This window comes from Ascaphus truei, chromosome 13 (genome assembly GCF_040206685.1).
Source record: "Ascaphus truei isolate aAscTru1 chromosome 13, aAscTru1.hap1, whole genome shotgun sequence".
Taxonomy (NCBI): Eukaryota; Metazoa; Chordata; class Amphibia; order Anura; family Ascaphidae; genus Ascaphus; species Ascaphus truei.
This window is the reverse complement of record NC_134495.1, coordinates 7,654,900-7,671,404: the sequence shown is the minus strand read 5'-3', so window position 1 is coordinate 7,671,404 and position 16,505 is coordinate 7,654,900. Positions and strand designations below refer to the sequence as shown.

Sequence of the window (16,505 nt, the reverse complement as noted above, 5' to 3'; positions counted from 1 at the left end):
AGCATCTTGATTATACCATGGCGTCAGGAGAGAAGACAGGTGGTGTGTAAGGAGACATGGCAGAGGCGTGGCTGTGAGCAGTTCGCCCTCATTGGCTGGAACCGCTCACGTGACGCAGCCGTCGCCACCACAAAAATTCTCAAATTGCTCCAGGAGACAGCCGTCATGCAGCGGCGTGCGTCCCACAACAGGTATGTGCGCTGCTATTGTTTTTTTTTATTTTATAGGTGCTCGGCGAATCACGGCCCAAGACAAACCCTTTAAATGAAGCGTTTTAATAATTTAGACTCGTGTCTACTGTCCCACACCCACTCTGATCAACGATTGCACTTATTCCCTCACCTGCTGTCTCTAAGTCTCCCATCATACCACTTAGATTGTAAGCTCTCCGGGGCAGGAGTTTCCTTTCCTGTTTGACGGTTTGTAGCACGTACTGTATTTTAATTGCCTGTATTGTGTGTACACACACACACACACACACACAATGAATAACTCTGAAATCGTGAATCGCATAATGACCAAAATCAGTTTAATTAAACTAGACACGTATCATGCAATCGCATGAGGAAACTTGGCTACTTTAACTTCAGCAGTTAAAAATTAAAACAAAAACAAGTAGCTTTCTACAGAGTGTTGCAGACGCGATGGAGAAAGATGTACAGTTTCACTGGGTGGGGCAAACATTGCGCTCATATGCCTTCGACGATAACATTAGGTCTTAAATATAGGCACGATGGCGGATCACTTCTTCACTTCCCCTAGGTCCTCGATGCTTTCATCATCGACCTGCCAAAAAAAAAAAAAAAGAACGCTGGTTTAACAACATTTCTATGAAAATAGAAGGGGGAAAAAAAAAAAGGAAAAAAAGGGGGATCGGTGGCGGACGCAAACCCCAAGGGAAAGAAACTCACCAGGTATTGGGAAAAAAATAGAAAAATTGTTTATTGCATGCTAAAAAGACACAAAGACAAAATCTCCCACGCGTTTCACACCAAACAGGCACCTTTTCTCAATGACTCTTTCCCTCTAAAAAGGCAATTATACTGTATTTCTTTCAAATGACACCCCGTTACATACAGATATACTGGAGACTCTTTTTAGGGCTCTTCCTGCAGCTCATACTCGGCTCTTTATCTGTTTAACAATTCTATCTTGCGGTTACACAGCAATCTTCAATATCGTCATGCTGAACCTGCTGAAGTTCAGGCAGTTTTCGGCCGAGAATCCCCATAGACTTTAACGGGGAATTTAAGACGAAAACAGCGGCTTTGTAGTACATGGATCCTGCCCTTCTCTCATGCAGCCAGCACAGGGCAGGAATGCGGGCAACACGATTCTATTATTTCTATACGTTTCCGTATTGTCTGTTCCCAGAAATACAGCGCCTCTCAACTGTACATCGTTCCATCGCGGTTTAACCCCTTGAGTGCCAGAGGGGTCGTGGTACCCAAGTGCTATGGCCCCCTCCTTTTCAATAGCCCTCCCGTGCCCAAGGCAACCGCCGTCATGGAAACGGAAGAGCCGTCCTCCCGTTTCCTCGCTGGGTCGGAACGCGTTCTGTTCTCCTGCGTTCTGCTCTCCTTTTGAACGCAGGACGAAGGGATGACGTATTCACCACGTCACAGGGGACCCCAGAGTACCGGGTCACCATGATATAGTGACTCCAAGGGTTAATTATGTGCACACAGCTTCTAGCTAAACACGTCTGATAAATAAAACGCACTTGTGTGTTAAATTCATTATCTACTCTAATGAGTCTGGCAGTTCATTGTAACGGACGATATAACGCATATCCCAACTCCTGCAGTGCCAGGACTGGCTGCCAAACCTCTTTTGTAATTAAAGGAGGCTAAAATGAAATCTGGAGAATGGTGCCCTATCTCTAATGCGCAGAGCAAGGCCGTGGAGTAAAGCTCCGCCTCCCAGTTTTAAACTCCCGGACACGTAATATTTTAAACGCGTATACTGTATCTCCTGAACAAAGCACCAGATTGTAAAATGGAGAACTGCTTTGGAAAGGGCGAGAGCTGAAGTAAAAACAACGGTGATCAGAATGAAATGCCGCTACGAAAGAAAGAACACAAAACAAATGACATAACCAATCACGCAGACGCGTCGCAAGCGATCGCTGAATATATACCTCCGGCCACTTCTCCTGTATTACATCAATAATATCATCTGTAAAGTCTCCCTGAATGATGATTTCATCCTCCGCTGTAACGGACGCACCACAGGAGAATTTCTGAGCAAAGAATCTTTGTGCTTCCTTGAGTTCAATTTCTGCAAAACACAAACAAGAAACACAACCATCAGATCTGCATCAGCACAACGCCAGGCAGGCTCATAACCCATAATACATCTCATATAGCGCTTTTCTCCCAATGGGACTCAAAGTGCGTCACAAATACAGTACAGTGCGCGGTAACGCAGCACGTGACACAGGCCCTGCCCAGATGCACTAACAATCTATGTGTTTGGTGCCTGAGGCACAGGGAGATAAAGTGACTTGCCCAAGGTCACAAGGAGCCGACGCCGGGAATTGAACGAGGTTCCCCTGCTTCACACTCAGTGTCATTGTTTTCAGAGTCGGTGTCTTTACTCACTGAGCCGCTCCTTCTCCATACAGGCTTATATTTACTTTATTTATATTTATTCCACGGGACAAGCGTTGAGAGACTCACGCAGGGCCCATGCAGTTGAATTGACAGGAAGGCATCTTATGGAATAGCACAGTTTAGCAGACATGGTCTATAATACACCGTACCTCCGCCTTACATTACCGTGTAATGAAATGTAAACATTCAATGCAATAAATAAGACCAGAGCCGCGCCAGACTTACCAAATGTTGCTAGGCCGCATACTCTTGTAACATATTTCTTCTTGGCTCTGGGAATTTTGGCTATTGTTATCTTTTGCGGTACAGTTTTCTTCTTCTGTTTTATCTGACCTCGACCACCTGCGGATCCACATAGCACATGGTCAGGTGGGAAGACGGGATAGAAAGAAGGAAACATGGCACATCCACGGATTGTTTTTCTGCTTTTATCAAAATACAATTAACCCAGGGGTGCTAACACCGGGCCTGGAGAACCCCCAACAGGTCACGTTTTAAGGATATCCCTGCTTCAGCACTGGTGGTTCAATAAGTCAATGCTTCAGCACAGATGGCTCAGTCTTTGACTGAGCCACCTGTGCTGAAGCAGGGATATCCTGAAAACCTGTCATGTTTGGGGGGGTGGGGGGGAGTTCTTGAGGACTAGAGTTGAGAACACCTGAATCTACAACAGCCAACAACAAAAAACACCCAGCGAATATTGTTCCTAAGGATTTGTACAGCGAGGACAGCGCACAACAACCTCCAAATCTGCAACCACCAACAAGTAAAAAAGAATAACAAATATATAGTGCAGATGGTAAACACTGTGTAAGTAGATGTAATCTATAGAATAGAACTCACATAGATCGCAGAAAATATCACGTGTCAGAGATCCTTCTCTCTCTGACTGGAGCCCTTTAAATGGTAGCAGGGAAATCCCTCAAGGCACGGATATGTATGGATAAGAAGAAAAGCCACAATAGTGCATACTATTCCAATAATGTATTATGCATACAAATAACACGAGTATATCACACTCACATTCGCCATGTATAAATCGGGTGGGGGAGAGAACCGCAGCTCGTTGTATATTGGTGTAGGTGTAGGCAGCTTCACAGCATACAGGATTCTCTTCCGCGTGTGTCACAGCCGTCGCGTCACTTCCGCTATCGCGTCACGGCTGAGGGCGGAAGTTCCCAATGGAAGAGATCTAAGACCGAGTTCTGCCAGTCCTTCAGAGCTTGTTCTCTCTCTTCAAACTCTACGCGTTTCGCCAGATGCTTCGTCAGGAGTTTTAAAAGATAGCGGAAGTGACGCGACGGCTGTGACACACGCGGAAGAGAATCCTGAATGCTGTGGAGCTGCCTACACCTACACCATTATACAACGAGCTGCGGTTCTCTCCCCCACCCGATTTATACATGGCGAATGTGAGTGTGATATACTCGTGTTATTTGTATGCATAATACATTATTGGAATAGTATGCACTATTGTGGCTTTTCTTCTTAGCCATACATATCCGTGCCTTGAGGGATTTCCCTGCTACCATTTAAAGGGCTCCAGTCAGAGAGAGAAGGATCTCTGACACGTGATATTTTCTGCGATCTATGTGAGTTCTATTCTATAGATTACATCTATCTGCACAGTGTTTACCATCTGCACTATATATTTGTTATTCTTTTTTGCATATTTTGCTACACCTACCTGCGCTCCTCCTCATCTCCAAGAAACAATCTACCCTTCTGGGACCTGGAACTGTCCCATCAGAGGAAGTTGAGCTGCTTTTACACACATTTATTTTTTCACTATTTCACTATTGGTGTTATATTGTGTGTTATTAGTTGTATTCCCAACAACAATATTGGTTCACCAGGGAGCGCCCAATCCACTTCCCCACCTCACCCCTTCACCTTTCCTTCACATCCCCTTGTTTTGCACCAACAAGTAAACCTGTATTTACATCTTGGATTCCTTGCACACAACTAAACCTTCCGGTGGTCACCGCGTCCTTTTACCCGTGCACTGCAGGTAGGTCTGGCCGCCAGGAGGTGAAGAGGAACTACATGGTCCCAAATCAGTCCGGGCAGATCACTTTCTCTCTCTGCGTCCTATTTTATACGGCGCGGTTGACAAACAGGTCACCAATGAATAAGTCAGCACGTTGTTAAACATGTGTTACCGATTTCTCACCAATTTACAAAAAGGGGGGCCTGGTCCCCCAAGGAATAAGAAACAGACGTAACGCCTTGTGTTTGATTACCATGCACAGCGAAAATATCATGCGGGAAAGAACCTTCCAGTATCCGAAAAATGGACAGGAAATTAGCACAACATTCCAGCCGCTCAGGGACATCCCCGCCCCATACCTCTTTTTTGCTTCTTCTTCTCCTCTTCATCGCCCGCGGCCGATTGTCCTTCACCAAACCCAGCCTCTTGTTTAGGAAAACTGCCTTAAAACGCAAAAACAGACTACATTAGTCTTGACACGGTACGGAAACCGGCTGGATCCTTAACCTCACAACGCCGTTGTACAGATGACCGGTTTGATGATCTGGGTCATCTCTTGCTAAATCTTTCTTAAATTGCAGACGTCTTCCCATTTATCAACCGATAGGGGCGTCGCGACTCCATGAAAGCACTCAGCCACGTAACAGGTTCTCCCAACATTGAGGACGCTTTCGAATTGAACGCGAGATTTACGTCACTAAAAACGAATTGCAATATTCCTAGACGGAAATCGAGGCGAGAGACGTACCCAAAGTAAGCTTGGAAAACTCGCTGGGGAAATTCTTTTCTAGCCATTGTCTGCACTTGCCGACATCGGGCATGTACTCGCAGTACTGAGGGAAACAAGGCCACAGATTAATAATCAGCGGGGAGAAAAGACAACAATCACCAGGTCATGAAAAGAACGATACGGGGCATACAGACTCGTGCTAAGTAGTATATTCTAATCAGATCTGGCTAAAGCAATGGGGAGAACCCGTGTGCCCCGAAGAGTATAATGGGAGGTGGGGAGGGGGTGCTAATCTATGTAGATTATAAAGATGAATTCATGGAATAACCTCCAGAGGGGGGGACATTTTATACAGTAAGGCAGGGGTGTGCAAACTTCCTGCGTTTTCCCCCACCCCCGCCTGCTCTCCCCGTGTCGCACCTCTCCTGCGGCATCAAATGACGCCTAGGGGGTCATGTTAAGGCACGTGACATGACCCACAGCGTCATTTGACACCGCTTCTCCATGGCAACAGGTGTCACGGAATCCAGGTAAGTGAGCCGCGCCCCCCCCAAAAGTCTCGCGCCCCCCAGTTTGCGCACCGCTGCAGTAAGGGAATGTAAACATGCTTGGGATAGTATAAGGTTATTCTAAATATGAAAGAAACTAAAGCATCTCATTGCGCTTTCCCAGCAGACTAGGCCTGCGGAGTGTATCTGCCACCAGGTGTGCCTCACTGCTGGAGCGGCCAACTCCACTCCTCCAGAGCCGCCAACAGGTCAAGGTTTCAGGATATCCCTGCTTCAGCACAGGTGGTGCAGTCAACGACTGAGCCACTGTGCTGAAGTAGAGATATCCTGAAAACCTGACCTGTTGGTGGCCCGTGAGGACTGGAGTTGGCCGCCCTGGCTTACTGCATCAAAAATACCTTAGACACATTTAGGAAGGTTTAAGTGATCAGGCACAAAGGGGGTTGGGTTATCACGTATGTTATGTTGGCAGAATCTCTGATCTGGTTGTGGAGGAGAAAGTTAAGAAATACCAATAGACAAAACTTGTAAAGAACTCGTCTAGAACAAATAAATAAATGAATAAACGACCCCCGAGGGTCCTTACCTCTGTTGGCAATGAACACACTGTAAAGAAAAACAGAAGTGACAGGTGAGCCACTAGAGAAAGAGACGCGGCGTTATCGTTTTATTCACTCAAGTCAGCACTTCCAAACTGGCCGGGTATGCGTAGTCTGCAGAAAACGTAACCGCAGGGGTATAACAGATAAGCAACTCCAGTGCTCAAGGGCCAACAACAGGTCAGGTTTTCAGGATATCCCTGCTTCAGCACAGTTGTTGCAATCTTCAACTGAGCCACCTGTGCTGAAGCAGGGATATCCTGAATACCTAACCTGTTCGTAGCTCTTGAGGACTGGAGTTGGCCACTCCTGTTGCGATCAGCCACTAACATTTTGGAAGGATGTCACCCAATTTATATAGAAATTCTTGTCACACCACCCACCCCCCACCCCCCTCCCTCCCTCCCCCCCCCTCCCTCCCCCCTCCCTCCCCCCTCCCCAACCCACCCCCCTCCCCCCACATTTTACTTTAAAAGACATTGTTATTTTGAATGTATCGCTTTAGATGTAACATTTAGTTACTGGGTTAACTTTCTAATTCAGTTCGGCCAATATCATATTGATAAGTGGAAAAGGGCCATTTCAAAGCCGTGGCGGGAAGCTTTGTCTGGCAAGGTATTTACTTTAAAAAATATTATAAATAGCAAGAATAATAAAGGCACTAAAGGTTATCACTTGTTTTAAAACATTGTTCTCTGTTAATTATCCTTGTTTTTATTTGGTATTAATAAAATTGTTAAAAAAATACAAAATCTGTCCCAGTACACTTCTAAGCCACACTGTGACCCGCAGCTCGGGTTATAGCAAAGCTGTCACAGGACCCCCCGCCCCTGCCCCCCGCCCAGGGCTCCGTGTGAATCAGAGCCGCTATTTTATTAGTTGAGTTTAATAACAAACAGTGAAAGGAAACAATCAGATGACATTTCCCAACGTCCCAGGTTCATCCTAAATGTCTGGAGCTGCTTCTCTCAGGGGGGGCTCAACTCCAGTCCTCAAGCCCACCCCTCCCCCCAACAGGTCAGGTTTTCAGGCTACCCCTGCTTCAGTACTGGTGGCTCAACCAGAGGCTGATTGAGCCACCTGTGCTGAAGCAGGGGTAGCCTGAAAACCTGACCTGTTGGGGGGAGGGGTGGGCTTGAGGACTGGAGTTGAGCCCCCCCTGGCTTATCTAACCTGTACCGTGCCGGGCAGGTCAGACCCTTATTAGGATTAGGGGTGCTCTCCCTGTCACAGAGGCCAGTATGATCGAATATTATTGGAGCCCCTTCTATTTCTGGACTCTGGGGGTCTGGTCACATCACGCGATTGCTCCTGGAGCAAAATCACATGTATGTATGTATGTATGTATGTATATAGCGCCATTAATGTACATAGCGCTTCACAGCAGTAATACACGTGACAATCATATAAATAATAAGATATAAATAACACAAAGGGGAGAAGTGCTTCGGACATAAAACATTTAGGAAAAGGGGTCCCTGCCCGAAGAGCTTACAATCTAATTGGTAGGAAGGACGTACAGAGACAGTAGGAGGGTGTTCTTGTAAGTGTGTCTGCAGGGGGCCATGGTTAATGTATGAGGTGTTAATTATCAGCCATGGTGCTACTCATATGCTTCCTTACGCAGGTTTGTTTTAAGGTGGGTTTTAAAGGTTGAAAGAGAGGGTGCTAGTCTGGTATTGAGGGGAAGGGCATTCCAGAGGTGTGGGGCAGTCAGTGAGAAGGGTTTAAGGCGGGAGAGGGCTTTAGATTCAAAGGGGGTAGAGAGAAGACATCCTTGAGCGGAATGCAAGAGTCGGGATGGTGCATAGCGAGAAATTAGGGCTGAGATATATTAGGAGGGGCAGAGGAGTGTAAAGCTTTAAAAGTGAGGAGGAGAATTGAGTGAGAGATGCGGGATTTGATAGGAAGCCAGGAGAGGGATTTCAGCAGGGGAGACGCGGAGACAGATTTAGGAAAGAGTAGAGTGATTCTGGCAGCAGCGTTTAGGATAGATTGTAGGGGAGACAGGTGAGAGGCAGGAAGGCCGGACAGCAGGAGGTTACAGTAATCAACACGGGAGAGAATGGGGGCCTGAATCAGTTTTTGCAGTCGAGCAACAGAGGAAAGGGCGTATCTTTGTAATATTGTAGAGGAAAAAATTACAGTTTTTGCTACCTTTTGAATGTGAGAAGAGAATGTGAGAGAGGAGTCAAGTGTGACCCCTAGGCAGCGTGCTTGGGCAACTGGGTGAATGATGGTACTTCCAACAGTAATGTGGAAGGCGGTAGTAGGGCCAGGTTTGGGAGGAAGTATAAGGAGCTCTGTTTTTGCCATGTTAAGTTTCAGTCGGCGGAGGGCCACCCAGGATGATGTAGCAGAGAGACATTCAGAAACTTTAGCCTGTACAGCAGGTGTAAGGTCAGGGGTCACGACACAGAAGTGCCGGACGTTTGGTGGCAATCTGCTGCCGCCAGACATCCGGCGTTGTAAAGATTAACACAAGCAACCTCACGTCAACCAACGCTGCCAACAAGAACATGTGCTCCAATCTCTCTGCTGTCAGGACAAGCAGTCCTCATAGCGGCAAACTGACTACAACCCCTGCAGATGTTCAGAACGTACGCAGCAACGTCGTCTACAGATGTGCGGAAAGGTTACAGAAAAGTTAGCGAACACTGACGTTTTTATGACCCCCACTACCACCCCCAAAAAAATGGGGGTGGTGACCCTGATGTGCAAGGTCACATGACCAAAGTGCAAATCACATTAGTCACGTGACACACATGCACACACAGACGTGAAATTTCAGTTTTCGCAAAACTGTTTGAAAAGATTGCGAATGAACGCTCCTTTTTCATAAAAACGTTCAGCAAAATTTTTCACCAAACTACACTCGGCGTCAAAATGTGCTTACTAAAATGCCGCCAGTTCCCCACATCTCGAGGCGTGAGCTGCGTTTATGTACTTGCCTCCACAGTAAAGCACTTTCAGCGGGTAATCACCATCCGCCCTGGGGATTTTCAAGTCTCCTTTGCACTCTGGGATTATGGGCACGGCGTTCTCAGCAGCTGTAGCCGCCATCTTAGAGATCTGAGGAGAGCAGAGGAAGATCAGAGACTGACCCGAGTGAAAATGTCGCCAGCAAGTTCATTAAATGAGAGCAGGAGCACAGGGTGGCTCAGAAAGGCCCCAACGCCAAACAATAACACTGACTGAAGCACCTTGTCACTATCGCCCTGTACAGGTGAGGGACTCATTGCACACGATGAGCGCTATATCACAAAATATTATTATTATGGACAAGACGACTCAACATTTTAAACACAGCCTTCCATAGACTGGAGAAAGAGCAGTCATTTGGCAAGCCCACTAGCTCCAGCATGATACACTAGTCTGAAATCCAGAGCCCAGTGTGCGTGACCCTAAGCAAGCTGCAATATTTCCGTGCCCCACGAATGTGAAGTTGGGATTTACAGCTATGGCGTAGCATAATATTAATATTTGCACGGAGCGATATATAGCATTGCACTCCAAGTCACTGTGATAAGCAGCTAAATGCTACCAGATTGGAAAGCGGGAAGGTCTAAAGATGCACATGGCCTTATTGCTGTATGAGAACATGACAGCGATACACTCTTACACATAAGTATCCCCAAACTCCAATATTATCTCCCACCTTAAAGTGAGGATCAAACTGTCTAACACATGAATTAGCCAAAAGGCAAGTTCGGGATCTTACGTTTTTACACTGGGAATAAGTATCTGTCAATCTAAAATGTGTGAGATATTGGGGCCAGAAAAATGACAGCTAGAAAAGTTCTACGAGAAGGGACTCTGATGGGTATTAGTGAGATCAGTGAGGTCGGAGAAACAGCGAGGCTGCATTCCCAGTGAGCGAGACAGGATAGGCCTGGGAAGTGCACTCATAAGTGAGTATACGTGACAAAAGAGGGAGTCTGCCTTCCAATGCCTGCAGTGAGTGGGCCCTGTCTGTATTGGGTATGAGTATGGCTGGCTGTGAGTGGGTTCTTGTCAGGCCTGGGTATGAGTATGGTTGCTTGGAAGTGAGTGGGTCCTGTCTGGCCTGGGTATGAGTATGGCTGGCTGTGAGTGGGTTCTTGTCAGGCCTGGGTATGAGTATGGCTGCCTGGAAGGGAGTGGGTTCTGTCTGGCCTGGGTATGAGTATGGCTGGCTGTGAGTGGGTTCATGTCAGGCCTGGGTATGAGCAGGTCCCTGTATGGCTGCCTGGATGTGAGTGGGTCCTGTCTGGCCTGGGTATGAGTATGGTTGCCTAGCAGTTAGTGGGTCCTGTCTGGCCTGGGTATGAGTATGGTTGCCTAGCAGTGAGTGGGTCCTGTCTGGCCTGGGTATGAGTATGGTTGCCTAGCAGTGAGTGGGTCCTGTCAGGCCTGGGTATGAGTATGGCTGGCAGTGAGTGGGTCCTGTCAGGCCTGGGTATGAGTATGGCTGGCAGTGATTGGGTCTTGTCAGGCCTGAGTGAGTATGGCTGCCTAGCAGTGAGTGGGTCCTGTCAGGCCTGGATATGAGTATGCCTGGCAGTGAGTGGGTCCTGTCAGGCCTGGGTATGAGTATGGCTGGCAGTGAGTGGGTCCTGTCAGGCCTGGGTATGAGTATGGCTGGCAGTGAGTGGGTCATGTCAGGCCTGGGTATGAGTATGGCTGCCTGTCAATGAGTGGGTCCTGTCAGGCCTGGGTATGAGTATGGCTGGCAGTGATTGGGTCTTGTCAGGCCTGAGTGAGTATGGCTGCCTATCAGTGAGTGGGTCCTGTCAGGCCTGGATATGAGTATGCCTGGCAGTGAGTGGGTCCTGTCAGGCCTGGGTATGAGTATGGCTGGCAGTGAGTGGGTCCTGTCAGGCCTGAGTATGGCTGGCAGTGAGTGGGTCATGTCAGGCCTGGGTATGAGTATGGCTGCCTGTCAATGAGTGGGTCCTGTCAGGCCTGGGTTAGGATGATCCTGACACCACCCTGGGAGTCTCCTCTCCTCCCCTCCCCCGGGCCCCGGAATTACCCGGGCTGCGTAACGCCCCTGTGCTCCCCGGGTGAAACAATGATCCGGGATTCCTCTCACATGCAGCAGTTCAGCCCCTTCCCCACGCCGGGGCAGCCGTCAAGTACCGCTTCCTCCCTGTATTCTCGCGAGATGACACTACTTCCGCCGCCGGGCTCTGCGCTGGTATCCGGTTTGCTGTGACCGCCATATTGGTACACCCAAACTGGAAAGAGGGACCATCCTCCTTTCTCCATAGGGCCCCAGCAGCGCAGAAAATTGAGATTTCTCTGTGGCTAATGCAATGATGCATTCTAATTGTCTGATAAAATCAAGCATTCTGATTGGCTGATGACACTGGGTATTCTGATTGGCTGATAAAATCAAGCATTCTGATTAGCTGATGACACTGGGCATTCTGATTGGCTGATAAAATCAAGCATTCTGATTGGTTGATGACACTGAGCATTCTGATTTGCTGATGGCACTGGGCATTCTTATTGGCTGATGATACTAGGCATTCTGATTGGCTGATGACACTGAGCATTCTGATTGGCCAATGACACTGGACATTCTGATTGGCTGAGGACACTGGACATTCTGAGTGATAGATGACACTGGATATTCTGATTGGCTGATGATACTGGGCATTTTGATTGGCTGATGGCAATGGATATTCCGATTGGCTGATGGCAATGGATATTCTGATTGGCTGATGATACTGGGCATTCTGATTGGCTGATGGCACTGGGCATTCTGACTGGCTGATGACACGGCATTCTGGTTGATAAAATCAAACATTCTGATTGGCCGAGAGAGATGGAATCTATTTATGAGGTGTTAGACCAAGCAAAATCTTATGTGGTTTTTTTTGTTTTTTTTTTATCAGTTCTGTACTATGAGAAAATACTTGTAGCATTTTTTTTAAAACAATTCTGAATGTAATTTTTAATGTATTATAATGTAACAAGCCTTTTTTTTCTATAGCAACAATTTACAAAGTCACATCCCCTACCTCTTCTGAAACAGGCTCTGGCACACCCCTCTTTGAGCCCTGCCCTCTCTATAGCAGCGCACCAATTGTATCTAGTGACTGCCCGGTCACATGATCTTCCCCACAGAACTTTGCATCTTTGGTCCTCTTCTGCTGCACTGACAGCCATTTAGTGAACCCCCGAGCCGAATCTTCACTGATCGATCACAGGAGAACGGATCGATCGGCAACTTAGCTAATTACTTATCATTGTGTGGATTGTATTAAGGCACATATTAAAGTGAAATAAATAAATAAAAAAATAACAGCTTGGACTGCAGCTTTAAGTATGATTACGTGTATAAAGGAGCAATCCATCCTAACTAACCTCCATTTTGTTTTTACCGGATTGGATCCAGGGGTCCCTCCAGAGCAGGGCCGCACTGTTTTCAGCATCCGGGACACACCTGGTTCCCGAGATACTTGGTGGTGAAGTTACAGTTATTACGTTCTGGTTTTAAAAGGGGATTTTTAAATGGCCGTCCAAAAGGAAGCCACATCCAATGACGTTGCAGCTTTGTATCGACTCGAGATTTGGCTCCAGCAATTTTGTGTCCCCGTGAGGGAGATTTAAACCTGGTAACTTCACGGGTATCCCGGGAGGTCCCCGCAGCTGAAAATAGTGGGGCTTCCCCCCCCCTCCCCCCAAGAAGGGGCTTCCCCCCCCCTCCCCCCAAGAAGGTGAAATTACTAATTTAAGGAACATAATGACATTGTGTGTGGTTTTGAGACTGTGATTGCATCATTATCTATCTGCTCTGCAGAACAATTGGGCTTATTCAAACGTGGTTCAGCATCAATATGGTGCCACCGATGGCATCGAATAGATCAGAGGCGGCCAGCACCAGTCCTCAAGGGCCACTAACAGGTCAGTTTTTCATGATATCCCTGCATCAGCACAGGTGGCTCAGCCAACAACTGCAGGGATATCCTGTAAACCTGACCTGTTGGTGGCGCTTGAGGGCTGGCGTTGGTCACCGCTGGTATAGACACGATCACACTATTGAATAAGCCCCCGGCTACAGAAGTCCTGAATGGGACCATGATCCAGTGGCATTAATATCACTATTTACATATTGTTGGTATCCCATACAACGTACAAGTCCCATACAAAGCAAAGCGGTGTTACTGCAGCAGCTGGACACGTAGTTAGGGTAGCCCGTGCGGCCGCATGCTTCTCAGACATAGTAAAGTGATGGTGTTTCGCTCTGTGCAGATAAGATACGCAGTATGGACCAGAATTGTTCTGGTGGCTGTTTTCACGCGGTAAGGTAGAGATAGAAGGTCAGGTTGTCATTAGGCATTTTCCGAGAGGTTTTGGAGTTTGAGCGTGCTGGGAATGTGTGTGTTAATTTTCCAAGAGGTTGTCAGGTCCGTTTCATTTTGCTGGGTTATGACAGATCCAATGCTGATCATTCTTCCCCTAATTATACTGGTAAATAAGAATTTGAACTCCGGGAGTGTTAGGACCTGCTAACGGTCATGCCTTGAAGTGGTTAGCAGGCTTAAGGCGCTTTGGCCAAAGGGTTGATCTAAATGATCAATTTTCAAGAGAATATATAGGTATTGCACTGTGTATTTTTGTCACATTGGAAGTAGCTTTGGGCATCGTTGTTTATTTTCCAAGAAGTGCCTTTTACCACGTATAAGTGACGCGTTTCGCTTGCTTATTACAGCTGAGTGTTAACACGTGACAAAAACCCTCCTCCTTGCAGGTTATTAGAAAGTACTGGTAATAGGCACCTCTCCCACAAGGCGTATGGTCATGATTCAGGGCAGTATGCTATATAGTCCAATATGACTGTTCAGGCAAAAAATACCAATTAACTCAATAGAATATTTTGGCCAAAACTGCCCCGGACAGCTGCAGCGTACTATATAGAATTAACCCCCTATTGTCTACAAGAAAATCGTTTTTGCTACAACATATGTATCCCAATCCCTCTCAACATCTTTATTGACAGAAACAATAATGTGTGTCATATAGCGCTGGCAGTGTACGCTGCGCTGTACATAGCATCTTGCAGGCACAGTATGTTCTTGCTCCATAGAGCTTCATCTAATTGTTGATGCCTGAGGCCCCGGCAGATAAATGGACTTGCCAACGCTCACAGGGAGAGGTGGGATTCCAACTGGGTTCACCTGCATCAAAGCAGTGTCCTTACCACTATACAACTCCGTCAGCACCAGTAAGTACAACTTTCCGAAACCAATATTGGGTTTGAAGAGAGCTCTGAAGCAGCGGCCTGCAGGTTATATGTTAACTTTCTTCAGGAGATCTCTCTCCCTTTCCAACACTGTTTTTATTTGTTAAATCTGATGCTCAATTTTAGGAGATGTACACGGAGGTTAACATGGACCTGGTGGGGCGGGGGCTTGAGGACTAGTGCTGAGTACCCCTGTCTTATTCCAGCACAACCATCTGAACTGTGACAAACTGTTCTGCTTTTCCGCTCCATTGCCTGCTTTTCATGTAATAACTCTGCCTTAGATATCGTATCGTTAATGGCATCTCTGTAACTGTGCCCTACATGGGTAAGAGAGGCTGCTAGCAGCCAGTGCCGGCCACTCTTTGAATTTCCTTCCCTGATGTAGCTTCCTCTTGTCTGCGGCCAGAGTTAGTGGGGCGGTCAGAACTCGTTCAATCTGTTACAAAGCAATAAGGGGGTTTGACGCATTCTGCCTCTTTGCCTCTTTGCCATCGACTTGATGTATCAAAACACGAGCAATGATACCTGCTGCTATTTCAATGACGACATCCTACACTACTTGCTGCCTCCCGTGCTGATTGCGGAGTTCGTGCTGGGGTCGCTCGGTAATGGCGTCGCCATATGGGTTTTCTGCTTTCGGATCAAGTCTTGGAACTCCAGCACGGTTTACCTGTTCAACCTGGCATTGGCCGACTTCCTGTTGATGATCTGCCTGCCGTTCCGGACAGATTATTACCTGCGGCGGAAAACCTGGCTGTATGGCGATGTCCCCTGCAGGATGACGCTCTACATGCTGGCCATCAACAGGGCCGGCAGCATCTTCTTCCTAACCGTGATTGGGGTGGATCGTTACTGCAGAGTGGTCCATCCTCATCATCAAATCAACTCAACGTCCATCAAGTCTGCGGTTGGCATTGCCTGTGTCATTTGGCTGATCACCATTGCAGGGGTGGTTTTCATCCTCACCCAATACCACTTTACCAGGAACATGTCAACCTCTCTTTACTGCGACAGTTTCATCGTGTGCCAGGCTGACTCGCACTGGCACAATATCTTCTTCGTGGTGGAGTTTTTCCTGCCTCTCTGCATCATCCTGTACTGCTCTTACAGCATCATCTGGAAGCTCCGGCAGAGAAACCTGGACAGGCAAGCGAGGATGAGGAAGGCTGTCAAGATCCTCACGCTGGTTGGGATAGTGTTTATTATATGCTTCTTACCGAGTGTGTCCTCCAGGATTGAAATCTTACGGCTGCTGGCATCTCCCCGTAGGAACAACTGCGGTGTCTTCAGCAGCGTGAATACAGCCTTCTACATCACCGTCTGCTTCACCTACATGAATAGCATGTGTAACCCTGTGGTGTATTACTTCTGCAGTCCGTCGTTCGAGGCATTTTACTTACAGATCATGCGCTGCAGAAGGCAGCCGGTCCCTGGGTCAGAGGTGGAACAGAATAAGGACATTGACGCGCCCAGTACCGTCCAGTCCATCAGTCAGCTGTAAGGGAATCCGCCTGTGATTATTTGTAGGACTGCACGTCCCGGTCCCTGTTCTTCTTGCAGGCGCCTATCGTCTAAGCGGCAGGGGTGGGCAACTCCAGTCCTCAAGGGCCCCCAACAGGTCAGGCTTTCAGGATATTACTGCTTCAGCACAGGTGACTGATTGAACCACCTGTGCAGAAGCAGGGATAGCCTGAAAAACCTGACCTGTTGGTGGCCCTTGGCCACCCCTGATCTAAGCTATTCTTCAACCTGGTGTTTGGTGCACAGAAAGGGTTAACCATTCAATTAAGACGAGGTAGTTAAGAACATATTGTAATTATCACCTT

At 47.5% G+C, this 16,505-nt stretch overlaps 2 protein-coding genes across 3 annotated transcripts; one reads left to right on the top strand and one right to left on the bottom strand.

Annotated features, from left to right (window-relative positions):
* Positions 1-507: 507 nt before the first annotated feature.
* On the bottom strand, positions 508-11,607 carry DENR (density regulated re-initiation and release factor). 2 transcript variants are annotated; one of them, XM_075568280.1, is made up of 8 exons: positions 11,458-11,607; positions 9,395-9,515; positions 6,431-6,450; positions 5,354-5,438; positions 4,965-5,048; positions 2,841-2,957; positions 2,141-2,280; positions 508-786 (listed from the first exon to the last, which is right to left on the bottom strand). In XM_075568280.1, exons 2-8 carry the CDS (start codon positions 9,504-9,506, stop codon positions 742-744), a joined length of 603 nt encoding a protein of 200 aa, XP_075424395.1. In that variant the 5' UTR covers positions 9,507-9,515; positions 11,458-11,607; the 3' UTR covers positions 508-741. The 2 variants fall into 2 exon arrangements, with proteins under 2 accessions (XP_075424395.1, XP_075424396.1); XM_075568281.1 differs by having other exon boundaries at positions 11,518-11,594.
* Positions 11,608-15,178: 3,571 nt separating this feature from the next.
* LOC142465216 (hydroxycarboxylic acid receptor 3-like) lies at positions 15,179-16,180 on the top strand. The gene has a single exon (XM_075569215.1). The coding sequence runs from the start codon at positions 15,179-15,181 to the stop codon at positions 16,178-16,180; it is 1,002 nt and encodes a 333-aa protein (XP_075425330.1).
* The last annotated feature ends 325 nt before the right edge of the window (positions 16,181-16,505 follow it).

What these genes read in the sequence shown, in the direction of transcription:
- DENR (XM_075568280.1), bottom strand. Translation starts at nt 9,506, where the DNA reads ATGGCGGCTACAGCTGCTGAGAACGCCGTGCCCATAATCCCAGAGTGC. An exon ending in GTTTTCCAAGCTTACTTTGG is followed by an intron (nt 5,049 to 5,353) that starts GTACGTCTCTCG and finishes TTGCGTTTTAAG; the next exon opens with GCAGTTTTCCTAAACAAGAG. An exon ending in ATGCGGCCTAGCAACATTTG is followed by an intron (nt 2,281 to 2,840) that starts GTAAGTCTGGCG and finishes TGTGTTTTGCAG; the next exon opens with AAATTGAACTCAAGGAAGCA.
- LOC142465216 (XM_075569215.1), top strand. Translation starts at nt 15,179, where the DNA reads ATGTATCAAAACACGAGCAATGATACCTGCTGCTATTTCAATGACGAC.